The sequence below is a fragment of the Dendroctonus ponderosae genome, unplaced genomic scaffold, assembly GCF_020466585.1.
Source record: "Dendroctonus ponderosae isolate FM_Combo_2020 unplaced genomic scaffold, Dpon_F_20191213v2 Dpon_F_20191213_4, whole genome shotgun sequence".
In the NCBI taxonomy this organism is placed as follows: Eukaryota; Metazoa; Arthropoda; class Insecta; order Coleoptera; family Curculionidae; genus Dendroctonus; species Dendroctonus ponderosae.
Genome location: NW_026018611.1, coordinates 10,277,975 through 10,296,867, shown reverse-complemented (window position 1 = coordinate 10,296,867; position 18,893 = coordinate 10,277,975). Strand labels below are relative to the sequence as shown.

At 31.0% G+C, this 18,893-nt stretch overlaps 1 protein-coding gene across 9 annotated transcripts in view; it reads right to left on the bottom strand.

Moving 5' to 3' along the window:
* Positions 1 to 1,653: 1,653 nt before the first annotated feature.
* LOC109533413 (zinc finger protein 768) overlaps positions 1,654 to 18,893 on the bottom strand; it is a 117,040-nt gene continuing 99,800 nt past the window's right edge. For 7 of the 9 annotated variants that reach the window (XM_048666134.1, XM_048666132.1, XM_048666135.1 and 4 more), the window contains 6 exons: positions 15,327 to 15,497; positions 14,025 to 14,183; positions 13,737 to 13,909; positions 13,539 to 13,673; positions 13,216 to 13,405; positions 1,654 to 10,878 (listed from right to left, as the gene is read on the bottom strand). In XM_048666134.1, coding sequence (XP_048522091.1) covers positions 10,562 to 10,878; positions 13,216 to 13,405; positions 13,539 to 13,673; positions 13,737 to 13,909; positions 14,025 to 14,183; positions 15,327 to 15,497 — 1,145 coding nt within the window. In that variant the 3' untranslated portion in view covers positions 1,654 to 10,561. Of the gene's footprint in view, positions 10,879 to 12,988; positions 13,041 to 13,215; positions 13,406 to 13,538; positions 13,674 to 13,736; positions 13,910 to 14,024; positions 14,184 to 15,326; positions 15,498 to 18,893 lie in introns of all 9 variants that reach the window. The other 2 variants (XM_048666137.1, XM_019898724.2) reach the window with 2 other exon arrangements.

The following is an 18,893-nucleotide window of genomic DNA, read 5'->3' as shown; positions in this document are numbered from 1 at the left end:
ATTTCTAATAAATTTGAGTTTACTTAACTTATTTCTTAGATAGTTTTCTAATACACATTCCTGAGGAGGTGTTGAGCCATTTAATGCCCTGCAATCGTTTCTTGAATAAATAACAGACAATACAGTTTGTAATTGTTCTTTATCAAAGAAAACGAAAAACGCGCTTTTTCTCTCGGGAAATTTAGTGAAATATTTTCATAAGAATTCCCTGAAAAGATGCATCTCTAATAATGTTATCAATTTTATTCCGAACTTGAACGATGTTGCGATTTAAATTAGCGGTAGCATTAACCATCCATCCTACTCGAATAGATTTTGTGCAGCAATTGATTTAAAAAATGTGTCTATGTAGGCCATCATATGATGGAATATTCAACACAACACTTAAGGAGGAATTAAGCAAATCCAAAAACGTGTAATTGGCTGACCATCGCCATCATCAGTTATTTCGGTCGCCATGAGCGCAAAAATAAGAAATGTTCGTATTTATTTGTTCATGTCACTGTAGAAGATCGTTTTGTATTTCTTTGGGTGCGCCTTTAAAAATTGAAGTATTATTTAGTAGTTACGTGAGAGTTGTATTTGTTTCAGCAAAAAAGTTCTAAAGCCATGCAATATCTTCGGTTTATCGAAAGGATCGTTCTCATTATGCTCTATTAAGTTTTTATATAACATACCTGTAGGCTCTCGCAAAATGGTTCGGCTCTATTTTGGCATTTACGCATACGCCTCTCTACACAATGTTTAAATAATATTTGAGACAGTTTCACACTCCTTTTTACACTCCGTACATTTATTATTATTGTATTTATTTTACTTTATTTTACATATTCTCATATTGATCTAAAATTTTAATAGAACCTAGTAAAGCAACCTTTAAATACACGCCTCTATTAAATTTACATGTATGATTTTTCCTCTCTTTTCACCAGGTTTTTCGATAATCTCGTAATGGTCTATAGGTTCCCATATGTAAATTCGATAATTTGTAGGTATGAGTATTCAAAAAAACCTATTCACATTATTAAAATTGAAGCCCACTTGTAAGTAATCAGTTAATATTTTTTGCCAAATTAGCAGTACACAAAACTGAATTTCTCATACGTACGAAATTATTTTTGGTTTTAAGTTGAAATCGTCACAAAGTGAAGAAAGAAAGCCGCGATGAAGTCGATACTAACACACAACCGATATTCTTCTACTACACAATAACTCGATTAGTGCTGAGCTAAATGCAGCCAAATGCGTCGACCTTTTCTCTCAATATTACCACTTTGTCCATTAATAGCAGAAGAGCCAGATATTTTCAGTTAATAAAAGTTAGGCCAGATTGTCTTCTTTTGAGCCAAAACATGTCGTTCTTAGTACCAGTTTGATCGAGTGCTTCTGGAACAGTTTGCATACAGTTTTTTCATGAAAGTGAAAATGCAAGAAATTTATTTTGAAAGTTCTTCACAATTGACGACTTTGAAAAATTCATAAATGGTCACAGTAAGAAACTATTCGTTTTTTAAAGTAAGATTGGGACGTCTTAAAACTTACATACTAATCTACAAAAAATCCAATCTTTGAGAAAATAGCTCTAATCGACGAAACTGCATTATAACAGCAGTTATAGGTTTACCGTTTCTGGGTTACAATTAAACACATCTGTTTATTTAATTTTTTAATGATTGCTATTCCAGTAAATAGAATTAATACATTGTCACACATACAATTTTCATACACTGAATTTGGTTAAAAATAATTGCAACGTAATTTCTCTAAATTTTCACATTTTGTTAAATACCTATATCTTACAAATTATTTAATTTTTCTTTCGAATAATGCCTTGAATTCACAGTAATGTTTCGTTTTTTTCTAAACCTAATTTTTATCATCAACTTTTATCAATTCACAAAAGTACATCCTTTGGTGTCTTTACTTATAATTCTAGAAGGTTTTTTTTACAAAAATTTACAATTTGTTCCTTGACCGAAAACGGCTACTTGCTTGTGTACATGATAAATTTTAATTAATTTTACCGACGACACCAAAGAATAAATTTTGTACTTATGAGAGAATTTACAGAAACCAACTCCTCTAAACAAAATTTATCTTTCACACATTCAGTCTTGCATTCGAAAAAAATTGCTCTACAGTATATAGTAAAAGATAGGAACTTAAACTTAACTAGGAAAAAAGCGAAATATTTATAATTTAAATAAAAAATGGCAGTCAAATTTAAAAATAAAAAATGGCAAAACAATATTAATATATTTATAAAGTAAAAAATTAAACGTATATAGTTTTAACTTCCTTAATCACTACACTTAGACATTTCAAAACAGAACGGTTTTTGAAATCAAACAGTTTTCTGCTTTGAAACTGCTTCATTGTAAATTTCCTTATAGTTCTTACAAATAATATTAATAAAAATATATAAAAGTTTGTAATAATATAATTTCTTAAAATTAGTTTACATAACTTTTTTGAACATTATACATAGGTATAGATTTTAAACGTATACATAAAAAACAATAAATACGTCTATAACTGTAGAACACTTATTTTTGTATTAAAACAGGATACAAGGTATGGGTGGTTCTCAGATTTTTCGAGAAAATGAGCGACATTATTTTGTTATTCGTTTTCCTGGTTTCTTTCACCGGTACTGAATAGATATAGGTACCTAATACAGATCGCTCGCTCGAATTTTTGTGAAAAATATGAGTCCAGTGGCAGAACGAAATTTTTCGTTAAAACTAAAAAATGGCAATTACTTTTAGGCGCGCTGAAGCATGTACTTTAAAACTTAACCGAAATAAATACACGTTTAAAATGCTTACATTGTTACATGGTATAGAGGATAATATCAAAAAATTGCCCAATAGAAACCAAAAACAATCCCTTAGCAATCCTTCAATTATCCTAATTTAGAGATTCACAATTTCGATGAAAAATATATTGCACAATTTCAGTTAACTAACATATGCAATGGCAAATATAGTCGGAACCAGTTTGCTCAATTGCATATTCTAGAAAACGGGTTACGCATGCACACTTTTCAGTGAGACACACATGTGAAAACTAAAAATATTAAATTAATAATCGATAAGGGCCAAAAACGCTGTAATTTTGCAAGATTGCTAAGATAAATGACATTTTTTGGTCAAAAATTGCATCAAGAGTTTTCGCTTGTTGATATTTCACCTTGGACAGAAAAAAATCACTATTGTAACTATTGAACTATTGAAAACCTGTAACAACATATACCCTAGGTTTTAAAATTACCTATATGTGCGATATATTAGTAAATGTAAGAAGTATGGCGAATATTTTGGCGAAATATCAACTATGCTCTTTGATTAATTTGTGTTATTGCATCAAAACGGTGTTTTTGTACTAGAACAACATGTGTCATAACTACTTGAATTCAAGTTTGGATTTTTGTGAACTTGGTAATAGAACTGGATTGAGATAAATTTGCCTATTTTAATGCGGATTGTTTTTCTCTTTGTGGCGTACATTTTGAAACGTTCAAAGCACTTTCTTAAGGTACCATTTTACTACACCAGTTTTTGGATTCGTTGTTACTTTTTATGCAAACAAATTATATTTTTAACTGTGGCCCCGTTTTAATTGTTATTTTTGAGCTTCGCGTATCAGAAAGCTTTGAAAAGTTTTCTAACTTTCTGTCATTTTCGCTTCTATTCATTTCGTTTTCCGCATTAAACCAATCGCATTTTTTATTGTTACCAAGATAGCCATTTGACTGGGTGGAAGTTTCGACGCCCTCTATAACAAATGGTTTTCAAAACGTGCTATTCCAAAAGTAAAAATTTACTTTTCTAGTGTGTTTAATCGGGCATTTTTTGGTACACGTTTGGAGAACTTTCTGTTTATGGCCATACCATTTACGATTTATAATCGCTATTCCTTGCAAGTAGTAAGTAGCATAATGCGACACATAGTTGCCTATTTGAATAAGAATCATAGTCCTGCGTCTTTCCGGGAATGTAGGATTTTGATAAAACTTTGAGGCAATTTTTTGGGCATCAACACAACAATTTGATAACAAATAGCACAAAAACATAACTTTTAACAATTATTTGCTAACATTAAAAACTACATTTAATAATATGTGGTTTTATGCTAATATTATTGAACGCAATTTTATTAACCGCAGAATTTCCATTTTGCATTGCAAGGCCGAAAAGTTTGTAGTTTTCCCAAAAGTGACGTTTTCTTTTATTTATATAAACGCCTCATCCTCAAACCCGCCAACTGAAGACTGGTCGAAATTAAATATCAACAAGCCTTTTATTTTCACATGCATGTGAAATATGAGATTGAAATCTGGAAATTTTGAATTGCAGTCTTCAAGTTGATTGGTTGGAAGCTGGGACTAGAGGTTGAAGTGTAACAGTGTAAATTTTTAATTTGAACTAAATAAAACACCCGCTAAATATTGATAATTTCTCAAAAACCATACATACTCTTCTCGAAAATGTCAGTGAATTTGAATATTCAATTCCATTTTGCGATAAACCATGTATAGCAAAACTAATAAAAAATATAAGTAAAATTCCATAAAATCTGTTTTCTTTTACACAAACGTGTATCATTTTTGTAATTTACCCGAACTGTGTGTGTTTATCTGTGTATTATGTAAATGTAATATATTTGATTTTATATATTATTGTAAAAAATAATAAGGTAACCGCTTTCTGAAAAAATACACGAACCCTTGTTTTTGAAACTGAAAAGCGAATCGCTTGAACTGAAAGAGATTTGAAACGTGTTTTTTTTGACAAGAATTTGAATATTTTCCCAAAAATCAAAGTCACGAAATAACTTGAAACTGAGGTGTGGAGTATCAAAAATTTTTGTATAGGGCGATTTCCGGAAAAGAAACCCCCGTTTGGACTATTGCTGTTTAACAAAATATTGAAAAATCGACGTTGCCGCACTTATTTGCTACTTTCTTTATGGGATTTTCTTCCATACTTTTTTCTGCTCTAGTTGAAGCTACATATATGTTAGATACTGTGAGTATGTGAAGGGATTTGGGGGAGTGATAAAGAGTTTATATATATATTCTAAATTGCTGCTTAAAAATTAAATTTAAATGCCAATATTGTTTGGTGATGGAATTTTGCATCAAATATTTAAAAAAATTGCACTACAAATTAATTCCTATGAATACAATCATCACCTCATTGAAAGTAATCGCTATTTTCCTAACATTTATTATATGCAAAAGTGTCCATTAGCAGTAAAATTAGAAGCGAGGAGTTCTTATTAATACTGTTATTCATATGTGATTTCCAATGATAAAAACTGGCAATACTTTTTAAAGAACCGTAATAACCAATAAGGTAAAGAAATACATTTATTTACTTAACCTTTTTAAAACAATATTACTTTACTTAAATTTGGTCCAGTTAAGCTTGAGTAAGTTTTTGAAATGTTTTGATACACTTTGTAAGTCAGTTTCAAAGATTCAACTTTTTGGATCCAATTTTCATTAAACATGTACTTATTTTCCGTGCAATTTTACAAGCAATTGAGGAATTTTGGGAGAACGGGACATTAAAGTTAGATTCTGCACTACATTTAATACAGCTACTACATATGGCATATGTTTTTGGGCCCCAAAGAGAAAATCGTGTGGCAGCGTCGATCCAAAAACAGTGAAACGAAAAATCGAACAAAAAATCGGTCAGAAATTCGATAATATTGTGTCGTGAAGGCGACACTTTGTAACTGTGGGCTATTGCAAATAAAATTTCGTTTTTTATGTAATTTTACAATAAATATACGACATTATCGGGCATTTTAGTCGTGATATTTTGTAAAATACACTTAAAATGGGTAGCGAACTCGAGGTGAGGATGTTGGGTTTTTCAGTTAACATCTATGTCCACGACGAGTTATTTTTAAAACGGTTGAAAAATTCAAAAGTTGATTATAAATATTTAAAATTTATTTTCATAGTTTTTCTATAATTTTTATTGAACGATACGCAAGTAAATCATGTTTCTTAAGTCTAATTGCTTTCCCTTCTGTTTTGGAATAGATTGCAAATTCTTCTTATTATGCTGATTAAATTTTTATTGTTTTTCTTGTTGCGCTATGCGTAAAGTAGCCAACACAAATTAAGGGACAAGAATTGCTTTTGCTTAGTTCTGACTGTCGGATCCTTTGAGAATAATGTAAACAAATGATTTCTTGAACTATACAGGGTAGTCAAATTTTAATCCACGAGACTTAAGGATATATTTTTTACTCAAAAGATTGCAAAATCCTATACATCCTATAGTTCAAAAGCGAAAGATCAGCTGGTAAAACTAGCAATTCATAAAAATGAACTTCAACGAATATTTATTTTGTTGTTAATTACAAAACGCAAGATGATGAAACTTTTTAAGCATATTAAGTCTCACAAAAATATTAAAAATAACCGATTTAGAAAATCTTGTTAGGAGGGCTGCCGGGAAGGTTGAAAAACTTTGACTGCTCAAATATTTTTAGGCGTCCTCGGAATCGTTTCCCAAAACTACATAGCTTTTAAATAGAAAAGCGCAAGTTGAGACTATCTACAAAAATCAATAGTTTTCGAGTGATTTCAAATTTTCAATACATGTGCATCGATGGAGTTTCCATTGATTCTTTTTACTTTACTGTGCTGAGATCCCAATGCTAACTTTTTTTAACGTTCTCGAAAACTCTTCTAGCATTTTTTTCTGATCAGGTTGTCCCTAGTTTTATCAAGCCTGTGAGACCTAATATAAATTTAAATTTTGACCCTTTTTTCTGTTGTCAAGAAATTAAATAGAATATATTTATTGAGCCAATGCACTTTTAAAACCCGCTACCTCCGCTGATCTACACTTGTAGATCATTTACGTAGCTTTTTGGGTGTAGGATACGCCCTTAAAGTCTCCCAGATTGGAATTGGATCACCCTGTATATTTTTTTGGGATTTGACTAAATATTTTAGGAACTTGTGTAGATATTCTAAAATCAAATTTAATTTGCGATAAAGTTGTATTAAATTCTCATATTGGATTCCCATTTGTCATAATTGGGAAGCCAGTTAGTAAAAACTTTATAAAAGTTGTATAGAAAATCACATCTTGTATAATAATACCAAAAACTGCGCTTTCGGAATCCCTACAATTTATCTAAAATCGTTTTTCTCTTTTCCATGTTAATGTTTGCTGGTGCCTTATTGCTTTTAAATCATGTTCTCCAAATAGAGAACAGTAAAATAAAGTTCGATCAAAATCAAAATATAAACATCAAATGAAAAATATCGATTTAGAATAAAAATTATTAAACTTGTTTAGACGTAAGTTTGTTATCTATACAGGGTGATCCAATAAATTAATTTTCAGGTATGCCTCGCTGCTCGGAGGTTATGCTATTCAGCGGACTCACGATATATTTTTTTTCTTGCAGAATTTGTTGTTTCTTTTCTTTAGCCAGCTTCTTAATTTAGTTCCAGCAAAACATTGATTGCAAGTAATAGTTTTTTGTCGGGTTTTTCCATTCTCTTAACGAAGGCCCTGGCTTTAATCGCTTTTAGAGTTAAATCATCATTACTTTGCAGAAAATTGTATATTTTTTAAATATTAAAATCTTGTTTTGCATTATTTTTCGTTCTTATTATATTATAATACTTAATATTGATTTGAGACGACGCAGAAAATCGAATATTGAAGAAATATCAGCTGGTTTCATTATCATGAGCAAATGAACGAAAACCAAAAAGGTCATCGAGTTCCAGTCTACATTCAAAAACGTAGATGACACATATTTACAATTTTTATGAATTTTTTTTATTGACAATTTTACTTTAAACAGGATAAGAAGAATCAATTTAAAATAATTTGAGTCCTAATTTGGCAAATTCGCCAATCTTTGAAGACCAACATTTAAAATATCGACTTTATTGTGAATTACTTTGATTTAAATCGGTATTTTTCTCAGTTTACTAACCTTCATCTTTATAATAATTTCAACCAATTTCAAAAACAACTATTCTATGTCCAGCAAATGATAAATGAAAAATCCAACGTCCATCCAGAAAAAACAGCAGCCCCGATGAACGCTACAGGGTAATCAAAACAATATGGTCTCAAAAATCTACTCCATTAGAGGGGATTTTTTTTGGGCATTTTACATCCCCCCTTATAAAGCGTTCTTTTACGAAAAGCGATATTTAATTAAGTCAGTGTAGAGCTTTTCTCGGGAAAGCTCAACGACGACTCATAATTCATATGCACTGTTCTAAAAAACTACGCAACATGGAATAGATCTCTGATTTTGGGCTATGGAGAATTTTTTTTTGTGTGTGGTAACTACTTAAGAGATCTTAAATAGTTATTGATAACGGGCAAAAAATATTGAAGCACTTTGTGCAACCGGGCTATTGTAAAGTTTTGTGTATGTATTTTAACTGTTAGTTATGTCATTATTGGGTGAAATCTAGGGGTACGCTAATGAAGACGAAATGCCGCATTTTGTGTTTTTCACTGATTTGCTCCAGAGAAATAATTTAGTAACCGGTAATGTCGAATGTGTATGCTTTTAGTTCAGTATAGCAAAATACGACATTCGTCCCGCCTAACGTGCCTTGGGTGTCGCTCAATGGTTCCAAAAATGCTCGTTTTGCTAGTGAGTATCAAGCAATAACGGATTTTGAAAAAATGACGACGTCAAAATCGGGTGTGGCGTAAAAATTGACAAACTTCAAGAATTCTCCTTAGTTGGGAAGAGTCTAGAGTCTGCCACAAAATTACTTTGAGGAGTCAGTCAACTATACTCGAAAATTATATTTTTTGCGGGATTTCCAAAGTGCAACTCAGTCCAAAGATTCACCATTAAGGGCTGGAAAAACTGGAATCTATTTCAATACTAATTTAATTGTTTGATTCAAATTTTGAAAACTTCATAACAAAAAATGTGAAATTCGCATATTCTGAAAGGGTAAATCGGGTCCTGAATTGAAATTGGGTTCACTTTACAAATACTTTTGAGATCAGAACCAACTGTATGGACTAAATAGCACTTTGCAATGTTATCAAAACCAAGAGAACTTTTGAACTTTTATATCATGACTGAACCAAAAGTGAGAAAATCATTTTTACGCACGTTCGCGGTTATTTTACACGTGCAAGTGTCTGTTGTGTGTAAAATATGTGCTGTCACTTTTATGGGAAATTATGGTCAACCTTAAGGTTGCATATAGCTATTGTATGTACTTTTTTTAAACTATTGACTATTGAGTGGCTATGGAACTCCTCCCTTCGCGAAACTATTCGATTATTTTACAAATTCCATGGGTGATATTTACAGAAAATGTATTTTGGCTTCGAATATAAAAATTATACTGAGTAGATCTGTGTAGCCTAAATTTCTGCTGGGGTAAAATAGTCGGAAAGTTTCCGAGAGAGATGCTTTGTTATGGGGCATATGTACAAAAAGGCTGCTTATTTGTAGTACGTAAATATTTACAAAACATCGGAAGAAAAAGATAAAACCACATTCTGTACAATAAACGATTGTTTCCATATTATTGATTTCATCAATGCCAATTTTTGCTAACAACGAAAATTCTTTAATTTTCAGTTAAGTACGCTTGGTTTTAGGAATTATTTTTGTCGTTGAAAAAATATTTGCTCTCATTCACTCTGCACGCTCTCATTTTTTGAAAACACTTCATTTTGTACTTTTTAAACTAATAAAAAACACTGGTAGAGAGATATATTTTTGACAATGCCAATTAATTCTAATATCAAATTTTCGATGTTTTATGATTATTATAGAAGTACATGTTAATTTTCTCTCTCTACCTCGTAATATTTTATATTACTTAGTAAAATAAAACAAAATATATTTAATAATCACAGAACAGATTGCAGAAATTAAAAAGAAAGTTATTGCTAAACGTACAATCACCGGCCAAAGGGATTAGACAAAAACACAATCACAGAATAAATAAAAATCTTAACATTTTTGCGCTAAAATCAATTAGTAGTTTTGATGTCAATTCACGTTCTTAAATTAAACGTATATCAAATTCTCTATTTTGCATTCACACATATATTTTCTATATATTCTAAAACAATTATATATTTACAACTTAAGTAATCTGCTATAAAAAACTGTCTCGGAAATTATTTAGAGGTAGTTTTTTATATTTAAATTTTAACACTTATAATCTATACATTCTTAAACTGATTTTTATTTTGTAGTGGTACACTTTTAAAGTGTAGATATATAAATATATTTATTCTAATGCCTTAGGCATCGTTACTTTATATACTGAACACCAACTTTCCATCAATAGATTGAAATTAGTCAGGATTTAAACGTGTTTTGGCACATATTTTTCATAAAATGAAATCAACATCTTTGCAATGTGCAACGCTTCCAATAGGAAAATTATGTCGACAATTAAAAAAGTGCTCATCGAAAACACAATGACACAAACACAAGAAATATCACCTGAATAAAACAGTAAAGAAACAAACAATTTGCTCAAGTTGCGTGTTCAGTAATAGCTAAACTCTCATGGCTGATTTGTGTTATTTTGCTGACCTTGATTTTGCTGCTGTTGCTGAGGCTGCGGCTGCTGTTGCTGCTGCTGCTGTTGTTGTTGCTGCTGCTGCTGTTGCTGTTGCATAGTATTTTGCAAGTTTTGCTGCAGATTTTGTTGCAAATTTTGTAAATTGCCCGCACTGCCTAAAGAGAAGCCTAATGATCTTGGGTCACTTCCGTGTAGCCTTAAGGCTTGTTCCAGTCTCTGCTCTTGCAGCCTCAGAGCCTCGGTGAGATCAGGGCTGAGTTGTTGAGAGGAGGTTTGAGCTTGGTGGCCTTGATAGTGTCCTAAATTTAAAAACAATCTGTATAAAATCGAGCAAAAATGTTATAATGAGAATAATAAAGTATAGTATTATACGAGTGAGTTGAGCAATTGGGAAGTGACTAGAATACCCTATTTGGAGAATACTTTTGATTGATAATGTTTTTTTCATTTATGATTATTGTTTTAACACCATAATGGTATAAAAGTTTTCTAAAACGGAAACTAAACAGTACAAGGAGACATAAATAATCATCATGCAATTGACATGAATTTTGCGATTACTGGATACGGGAAAGTTGTTAAAAGATGATTAAAATATCGTAATATTAAATAAAAATCTGGCTACAGAAATCAAAAAGCTTTTGAGAAATAAAATCTCATTGATTTTTAACAACCCGACAAAACATTATTAGTTAAATACCGTAGTTACTAACGCAAAAAAAAGCGTTAGAGAATAGAGAAGATCATTGGAAAACTCGATGAACCTTAGATAAAGCTAACAAAAACGACAGTGTAAAAACGCAACTTCTGAATCGGAACAAATCAGTAACAAGGCACATGATATTTAAAACGCTTTAGTTTAATTTCTATTAAATTAAGAAATAAAGAACAGTTGAGTAACCTTCACGGCGAATCATTTGAGAGGCAATTTATCCATAAAAATATGGAGAAAAATTGATTATTAGATATTAAGTTAAAGAGCAGTGAAGAAAACTGACAGAAAATGCACAAGAAAGTTCCAACCTAACAGCCGATCAGACTCAAGATATAAAAATAAATAGAGAATCCTGAGTTTGGGAGTAATTAAATTATTTTGTTTCTGGGCCAGTTAAAATATAATCAAGTTAATAAAATTTTCACTAACACCGGAAAAGCGCAAGAATATAAAACAGTATACGTTTATAAATTTGATTTGAAATTTGATAAAAAAAAATCAACAAAATTAAAAATAATCAAATAATACTTTTGAAACACAACCAAAGGAGGAACAATCTTTATATCTTGTATATGAATCTTGAATCTTGTAAATAATTTTACCTAAGGACTTTAACGCAAATAAGACAAAATGCACACAATGAAAGCATTGAAGGAAATTAACAAAATAGGGGATGCAATAAAATAAAAACTGAAGGCAAAACGATTTAATAAAATCTAGTGATTAAACCACTAAATAATTTAGCCTAATTAGTACCATAATTTGCAATTGAAAATTTAATAATTATGACAGTAAAAGAGATGTTGTAAATATTGATTTACAAGTATTTGCAGGTATTAGAATTTACATTCTCTAACGTGTGAAGTAGAGCATTAAATAAATATCAGTTGAATACAAAATTCATTAATGTCAGAACAGAGAACAGAAAAAATAAAAAAACCGATTAGTTACATTACAAAACATTTGAACAAACGTTAAATAAAGGCGGTGGTCTGCAAGTTGTACGGAATCAATTATCGATGTTTTGAGTAAGGATGAAAGAGGAGGAAAAAGTAACAAATTAATAAATGTAAGCAAAATAATTCTACCCAAACTTCCATACATGTTATAATAAATCAAACTAAAATAAAGCGCGACAATCTGAGTTGCTACCCAATTCGCTACAGTTGGAGAGAAAAAAAACTTTTTCGGTAAGCTCCCAGTTTCATAAAATCCAAATAGCACTTCAAAGCATTTTTATAGAAGAGAAATTACAGATTATTGAACAATTTGGACGTAACTGTATAAGAACGCAAAAGACCAATTAGATTCAATTACGACAAAATAACATATAACAAGTAGTGAAAATGCTCATTTAACCAGGAAATTCATTATTGAATATTTAGAACCACTTAATTAATATATTGAAAGCTTAAAAGAAATGTATAAATAAAAAAAATGTCAAAATTATACGCAATAGTAGATGTAAATCATCAAATCATTTTAAATCAGATTTATTAAGATTTGGCACAAAACACATAAATCATCAAATGTTTCTGTCACCTGTCACAAGTATTAGCATAGGAAAATAGGACATTCTAGTGTACCTTGAATTGCAAAACGTTTGTGAAAACAGTAATAATGATAATAATTGTTAAAAGCGTTAAAAAACAGTATGTGTTAGAAAACCGAAACCCAAAATTAAAATAACTTACTGAAATCAAATCAGGAATTTCCTCTATTGCCAGAAAGGCTGAAGGTGTTTTTCTAAAAGAAATAAACAAAACATAGAAAATAAAACCACGGGTTGACTCGACCCAATATGACATATTAAGAAATGCTTGTTGCTAATAAAACAAAAAGTAAGAAAATAATAAAATAACAGAACAAAATCCTAAATGAATGTAATTTGATTAAATCAAAAGTAATGAAAAAATCTTACCGTTGTGGCGCAATGGACTATGGCTGTTATCCTGTTGGTGCTGATTCAGCTGAGAGAGACCTTGCGTCATAGCCAGTCTGATAGCTGCCTCAGCTTGAGATCGAATAACTGCCTCTTGCATGCGCAGCGCTTCCTGTGCAGCTGCTGATTGCTGCGCAGTTTGTTGTGACGCTTGAGACATATCCATTACCTAATCCAAAAAAAAACATTGGTTAACTTCTTTTAAATCCTATTATTTCTATGATTGGATTGCTGCTTTGAAAAGCAATTTCTTGCAAAATTTGTGCATTTAACATCCAAAACTGAAAAATAAATCTACTTACCGAGTTCCGCATGACATCCATACGCATATCCATGGAGGCCCTCATTGCATTAACGGCGTTCATGGAAAGGGAAGATAAAGCTTCATTGGTTATTGGAGGCGTGGATGGATTTGAAGAATTATTAACTTGGTTAGCCTGTGAACAATTTGCATATTTAAAATAATTTTGCTTTTTCACAAAATTTGAATTGTATCTCACTTGAGTTACACCTAATCGCATGGCAAGATTGGCTATGTTGGCAATATTAGCAGCTGAATCCGAGCCAAGACCAGGAGGAACTCCTCCTTGGCCTACCATGTTAGCTATCACTGCCATTCGGTTGGCTTGCAGCTGATCCTCCATGTTATATTGCTGGTGGAGGCCATTGTTGCCTGAAAAGTACAGAAAACCCTTCAGTTAGCTGAGTGTCTCTTAAAACACCAATTCATATTTAAAATGAGAAATTGACATTAATTTGCGTAATATTTGACGGAAATTGTAACTCACTTCGTAAGATATCACCTAATTTTGTATTGCAGTTATTATTGTTGTTGTTTAATCCGCCGGCCTCAGAACCGGCCGATGAAAGTCGTCCATTTCCGGAAGAACTATCGCTATGTGCACTTGGGGACGCGCACATTGGGGAACCGCTCGCTGAAAAAAAATCTTTTTGAAGTAGTTTCTATCTTACATGTTTATTGAAATTTTTTAAAAGTATTTAAACGATTTCAAAGTTATTCCTTGTGATCTGGGTACTGATTTGAGTGATTATGTGTGCAAATTATTAAAGAATAACATTTGAACTAATGTGGATTAAAGTGTAAATCGAAGAAATTATCAGGATAAAATGACGGAGTGAGATGAACAAGATCATAACTACAAATTATGATCAAACAAAAAGAAAATATAAAAATTAAGTGAAAAATCTTAGAAAAAAATAAATGATATTATAATGATGGCAATTATAAGAAAACTAGAAAATACTCGCATAACGTGCTTTACAAATATTTTATCACGTATTAGTCCTAAAATTTCCATAACAGAGCTAACAATAAGTAAGTCAAGTGAAGCGATAACCACAAATATTAAGAGATAAAACAAATGTTTACTTTTGAAGACAAAATAATCAATTTTAAATACATTTTCTCACTGAGTAATTCGCACTTTGTGGGTCCAACTCAAATTTAATATTTGTTGTCGCCTCTTCAATTCAAGGGGTAAAATATACATATTATATATATATACACTTTTCATATTTTTGCTTGGTTGGGCAAGTTTTGTAGTTACGATCTCGTCCATTTAATGATTTCATTTTATCTTGATAATTTCTTTACGTGATACAAGTATAATAAATTGTTGCAAATCAAATAAAACAACTTGAAGCAACAAGAATGTGAAAATAGTTTGCCGGAAAAGTATAAACCCAAAGTAATACATTGTTGGTATATAGACAGGTAGAAAATAAAACTGCTAACTTACACACGAGAACAAAAGCAAATTATTTTCCCTAAAAACAAATATGTAACAAAGTAAAAGTCATGTCACAGTAATAAATAAATTTACGTGCTGCCATACGTAAAAATACGCTAAAAATATCGGAACATTAGATTCTAAATGAAGTGGAACAGTTAGAAAAGAACATTCTGAATATTTATTGCAACATCTACCTAATGATAATTAAGAAAAAATCGTTACGTATGTAATAAAATGGTTATTTTCAAAGTATTCAATGACTGAAATATTAGAAAAAGAAATAATGAAGTATCGCTTTTTGCTTGTGCATTTTAAGATAGTAGTTAATGTATTTACCTGGTCCCATGCCAGCTAATCCCAATAAGCTGCTCCCGCCGGCCGTAGCTGAAACTGCAGCTAATAAAGTTTCTCTTTCTCGTCGTTCGGCTGCTGCGCGTGATAGAACGTACTGCGCAGCAAATTGATGTTTGGGATCCATGCGCATATGCTCCATATGGGTGAGCAGTCCTGATAATAAAGAAATGAATCACTTGCTCAACGATGATTATACACAAAATATGAGTTCGGTTTTGTTGATTGAATGTTTTCAATTCTAAAGCAGGCACATATACAGAGCCGATTCAAATCATCTCGATCGTTTTCCAGACCATTTGTCGTCGACCCTGTATACGTTCCGGTCCACATATGTGTATCGGCTGAACTGAAATAAAAATAAAACAGAAAACTCATATTCATGCACGCAATAACTACAATTTTGCATAAGTATAAACATTGTACGACATCAAAGGTGTGGAAAAAAGTGCCAAAAATTCTATGTAGTTGGTGAAACGGAACTAAAAATTAATCACTTTGGGGTTGCTTATTTTTTGCGCCCTTACACATATGTGGACTAGAAATTCGAATGACCATTTCCGTTTCTTTGACATTTTTTCGGCTTCAAATTTATTTACAGTTAATGGGAAATAGGCCATTGCGAAGCTCTAAAATGCGTTCAAAACTGGTAAATTTTCCCTAAATTTTAGGAATTGTCAGGGAGGGTTTTACTGCGAATTTGGCCGTCTTTGTCATTATATTAGAGATTCGAATGTTACGGGGTCTACAAAATGTATAGCTATGAACCAAATCGATTATACAAATAAAATTTGTGAATATTGAACCATGGTTGTGTTCTTTTTGCTTGCGTATTAATCGCTGCTTCAACGTAAATTTTGCAGTATTTACAAAAATGGAAAAGTATAAATTTAGGTCAATTGACTTATAACTTATAGATCTTCAACGATTTGTTCATCAAGTAAAAAGACTAGGAATAAGGCACTAAGCAAGAAATTAAACATTTTTGACAACTTTTCGTCATTTTGTCTGTGTAAGCTAACAGCAGTAAAGAAGGAATAGCGCCTGTGAAAATGAACAGTGAAGTTTGAATAAATTATTAATATCTGGAAGGTAATTTCAAAATTTTCGATTAAACATCCAATTTTGCGAAAAAGTTGTATGTGCCATCAGAAATGTGGATATGAACAAAATTTTGTGTATCTACACGATATTAACTCAGCGACGAAAAGAACGATTATAATTGCTGAAAAGTTGGATAAAGCAACTATATTTAGCAATATAGAAGCTGCAAGTGAGAATTTCGGTTATTTTTTTCTTGTTAAAATTATTTCTTTCCTTCTTGAAGTAATTCGCTTCTCTTTCATTAAAATAATTTAATATTGTTTTATATGTATTCGTACCGCATTATTTAGTCATTCACCCACAAAATATTCAAAAACAACTCTCAAAGATAAAATTATGAGAAAGAATATGTAAGCAACGTAAACAGACACAATGACACAAATTTGTTGCCCCGTTCACAATGTAAACAATAATAAATTAGTTTATCATTTGTTGACAATATTTTTTTGACTTTTATCTCGAAAAAATAGTAATATGGTAAAAAATGTATATAAAAATTAACTGCAATTCGACAAATTATGAATATGATGGATCTAAGACAAATTTACAAGTCCCTAAGCATGCTCAACGTCTTCCTTGTAAATTTTCCGTTGAAGTACGCAGTAAGGCATAGTTCAAGATTATTTGAAAACAAATCATACCTGTTGTTTTAAAGAGTATCTTTCACGAGCACTTTTAAGCATTTTATGCCTTATTCGATATCATTTAATAAAAAACGAACGACTTGAGTATCTCATGGTAAGATCGATTATTTACACAATTATCTCTTAGTAGGTCATTAAAACAAAATATTTCCTGGTTATTGTTAGTAGTGTATTGCAATTTAAGTTAAACATCTTATGTTATTAGTTTATGGCAACACTACGAAAAAAATGGGTATCATGGTGTGATCTTCAACCTGTTAGAACGTCAAGAAAATGGAACCTGAGATAATAGAAACGTTTTGATATTTCAGTTTTGCAGAATGCAGTATTTTCAGAATGCAGTATAACCTGAAACACTCGGTAGATCAAAGAATAAACGTTAAAGTAAAGATGACGAACTGAAAATGTTCGACAGTGTTTCAGTAAAAGCTGAATCTAAAACCTAAATGTATAATTTTCATCGTCGAAATTAATAATTAAAATTTGAACCATAGGAAAGTGGATTTGGACTCAAGCTTATTTTGAGAATGGAAAAATATATATAAAGTACATATAAAATGAAAGTTGAAACATGTAGAGAAATTATTAAATGAGAAACGCGATTCAAAATTTTATTGCCAATTCGATGACGCTTATTTCGCTGTTTGCATACAAACCAAAAACTGAAAGAGTTCTCAGAAACGATAATATTGTTAAATAAAACAGATTTTAAGATTTCAATCTTATGATTTAATATTGTAAGCATTCCTGTTTCGTTGATATCTAAAGGTGTAGGTGCACTGTGCCAAAGTAACGAAAAATTGACAAAATTAAGTCAAACGAACATATTTTGGAATATATGAATGCATATTGACCTACCAGAAAATAAATGCTATTTTTGTATAAAAAAAACTATTAGACACTTATCATATTGATGAGTCAATTTGTATACGCTTTTATTATTATTATGCTAAGTGACGATCTGTATATTCAATGCAAATTTAAGATTTTGCTTCCAATTGATTTTGAATTTATAAAATATTTTTGATAAATTTTGTTCGAAACAATGTTCGAAATTAGTCTGGAAATTATATTTAAAGTCGTCTTATTTTGCTTGTTGATTATAAAATGGAATTTGCTCCTTGGCCAGCATGATCACCGGATTTAACACAATTTGATTTTTTTCCGAGGAAATTTAAATCAGTCAGTGTTGAGAATTCAAACAATACAGATCAAATACGTAACATTTTGCGTGCTTGGGGGACAAATTTTTGAATAAGTTATAAGGAGTTCATGCATTTGAAAACTTCTAAGAACATACGGTTTAGGCCAAAGCAAGAATGGTGTACAGTTGAGCAATAGTTGAGTGTAATTTCTAATTACATTTATCAATAAATCAGTAGCAAGTCATCAGACATTATAATATTTTTTCCAGATAATTAAATCCAATTCTAATAATTGAGGAATTAAATTCGCACCAGTTATTCATTGAAAAAAAGGATGCTCAAATATTTTTATCCAGAAAAGTAGCCTTCTGTGACCATGCTTTGAAACTGATGAGTTTTTAAGACTTTTAGGCCGTCGTTGAGTAACAGCGTGTGCGTTGAAATATCCTTTGAACAAACGATGCTTTGGAAACTGAGAATATTTGTTTAGAACCTGTTTTTCTTTATTCATCTATAATATCCAAGATGATACTTCTCCCGCATTCATTTGTATTTGCGCGATTTTTAACATAAAATTTCAGATCATGTAAAACTTATTTTACGTAAACTGTTTAATATCTACTTATAAGGAATATAGATGCATTACTTGCAATTATCCA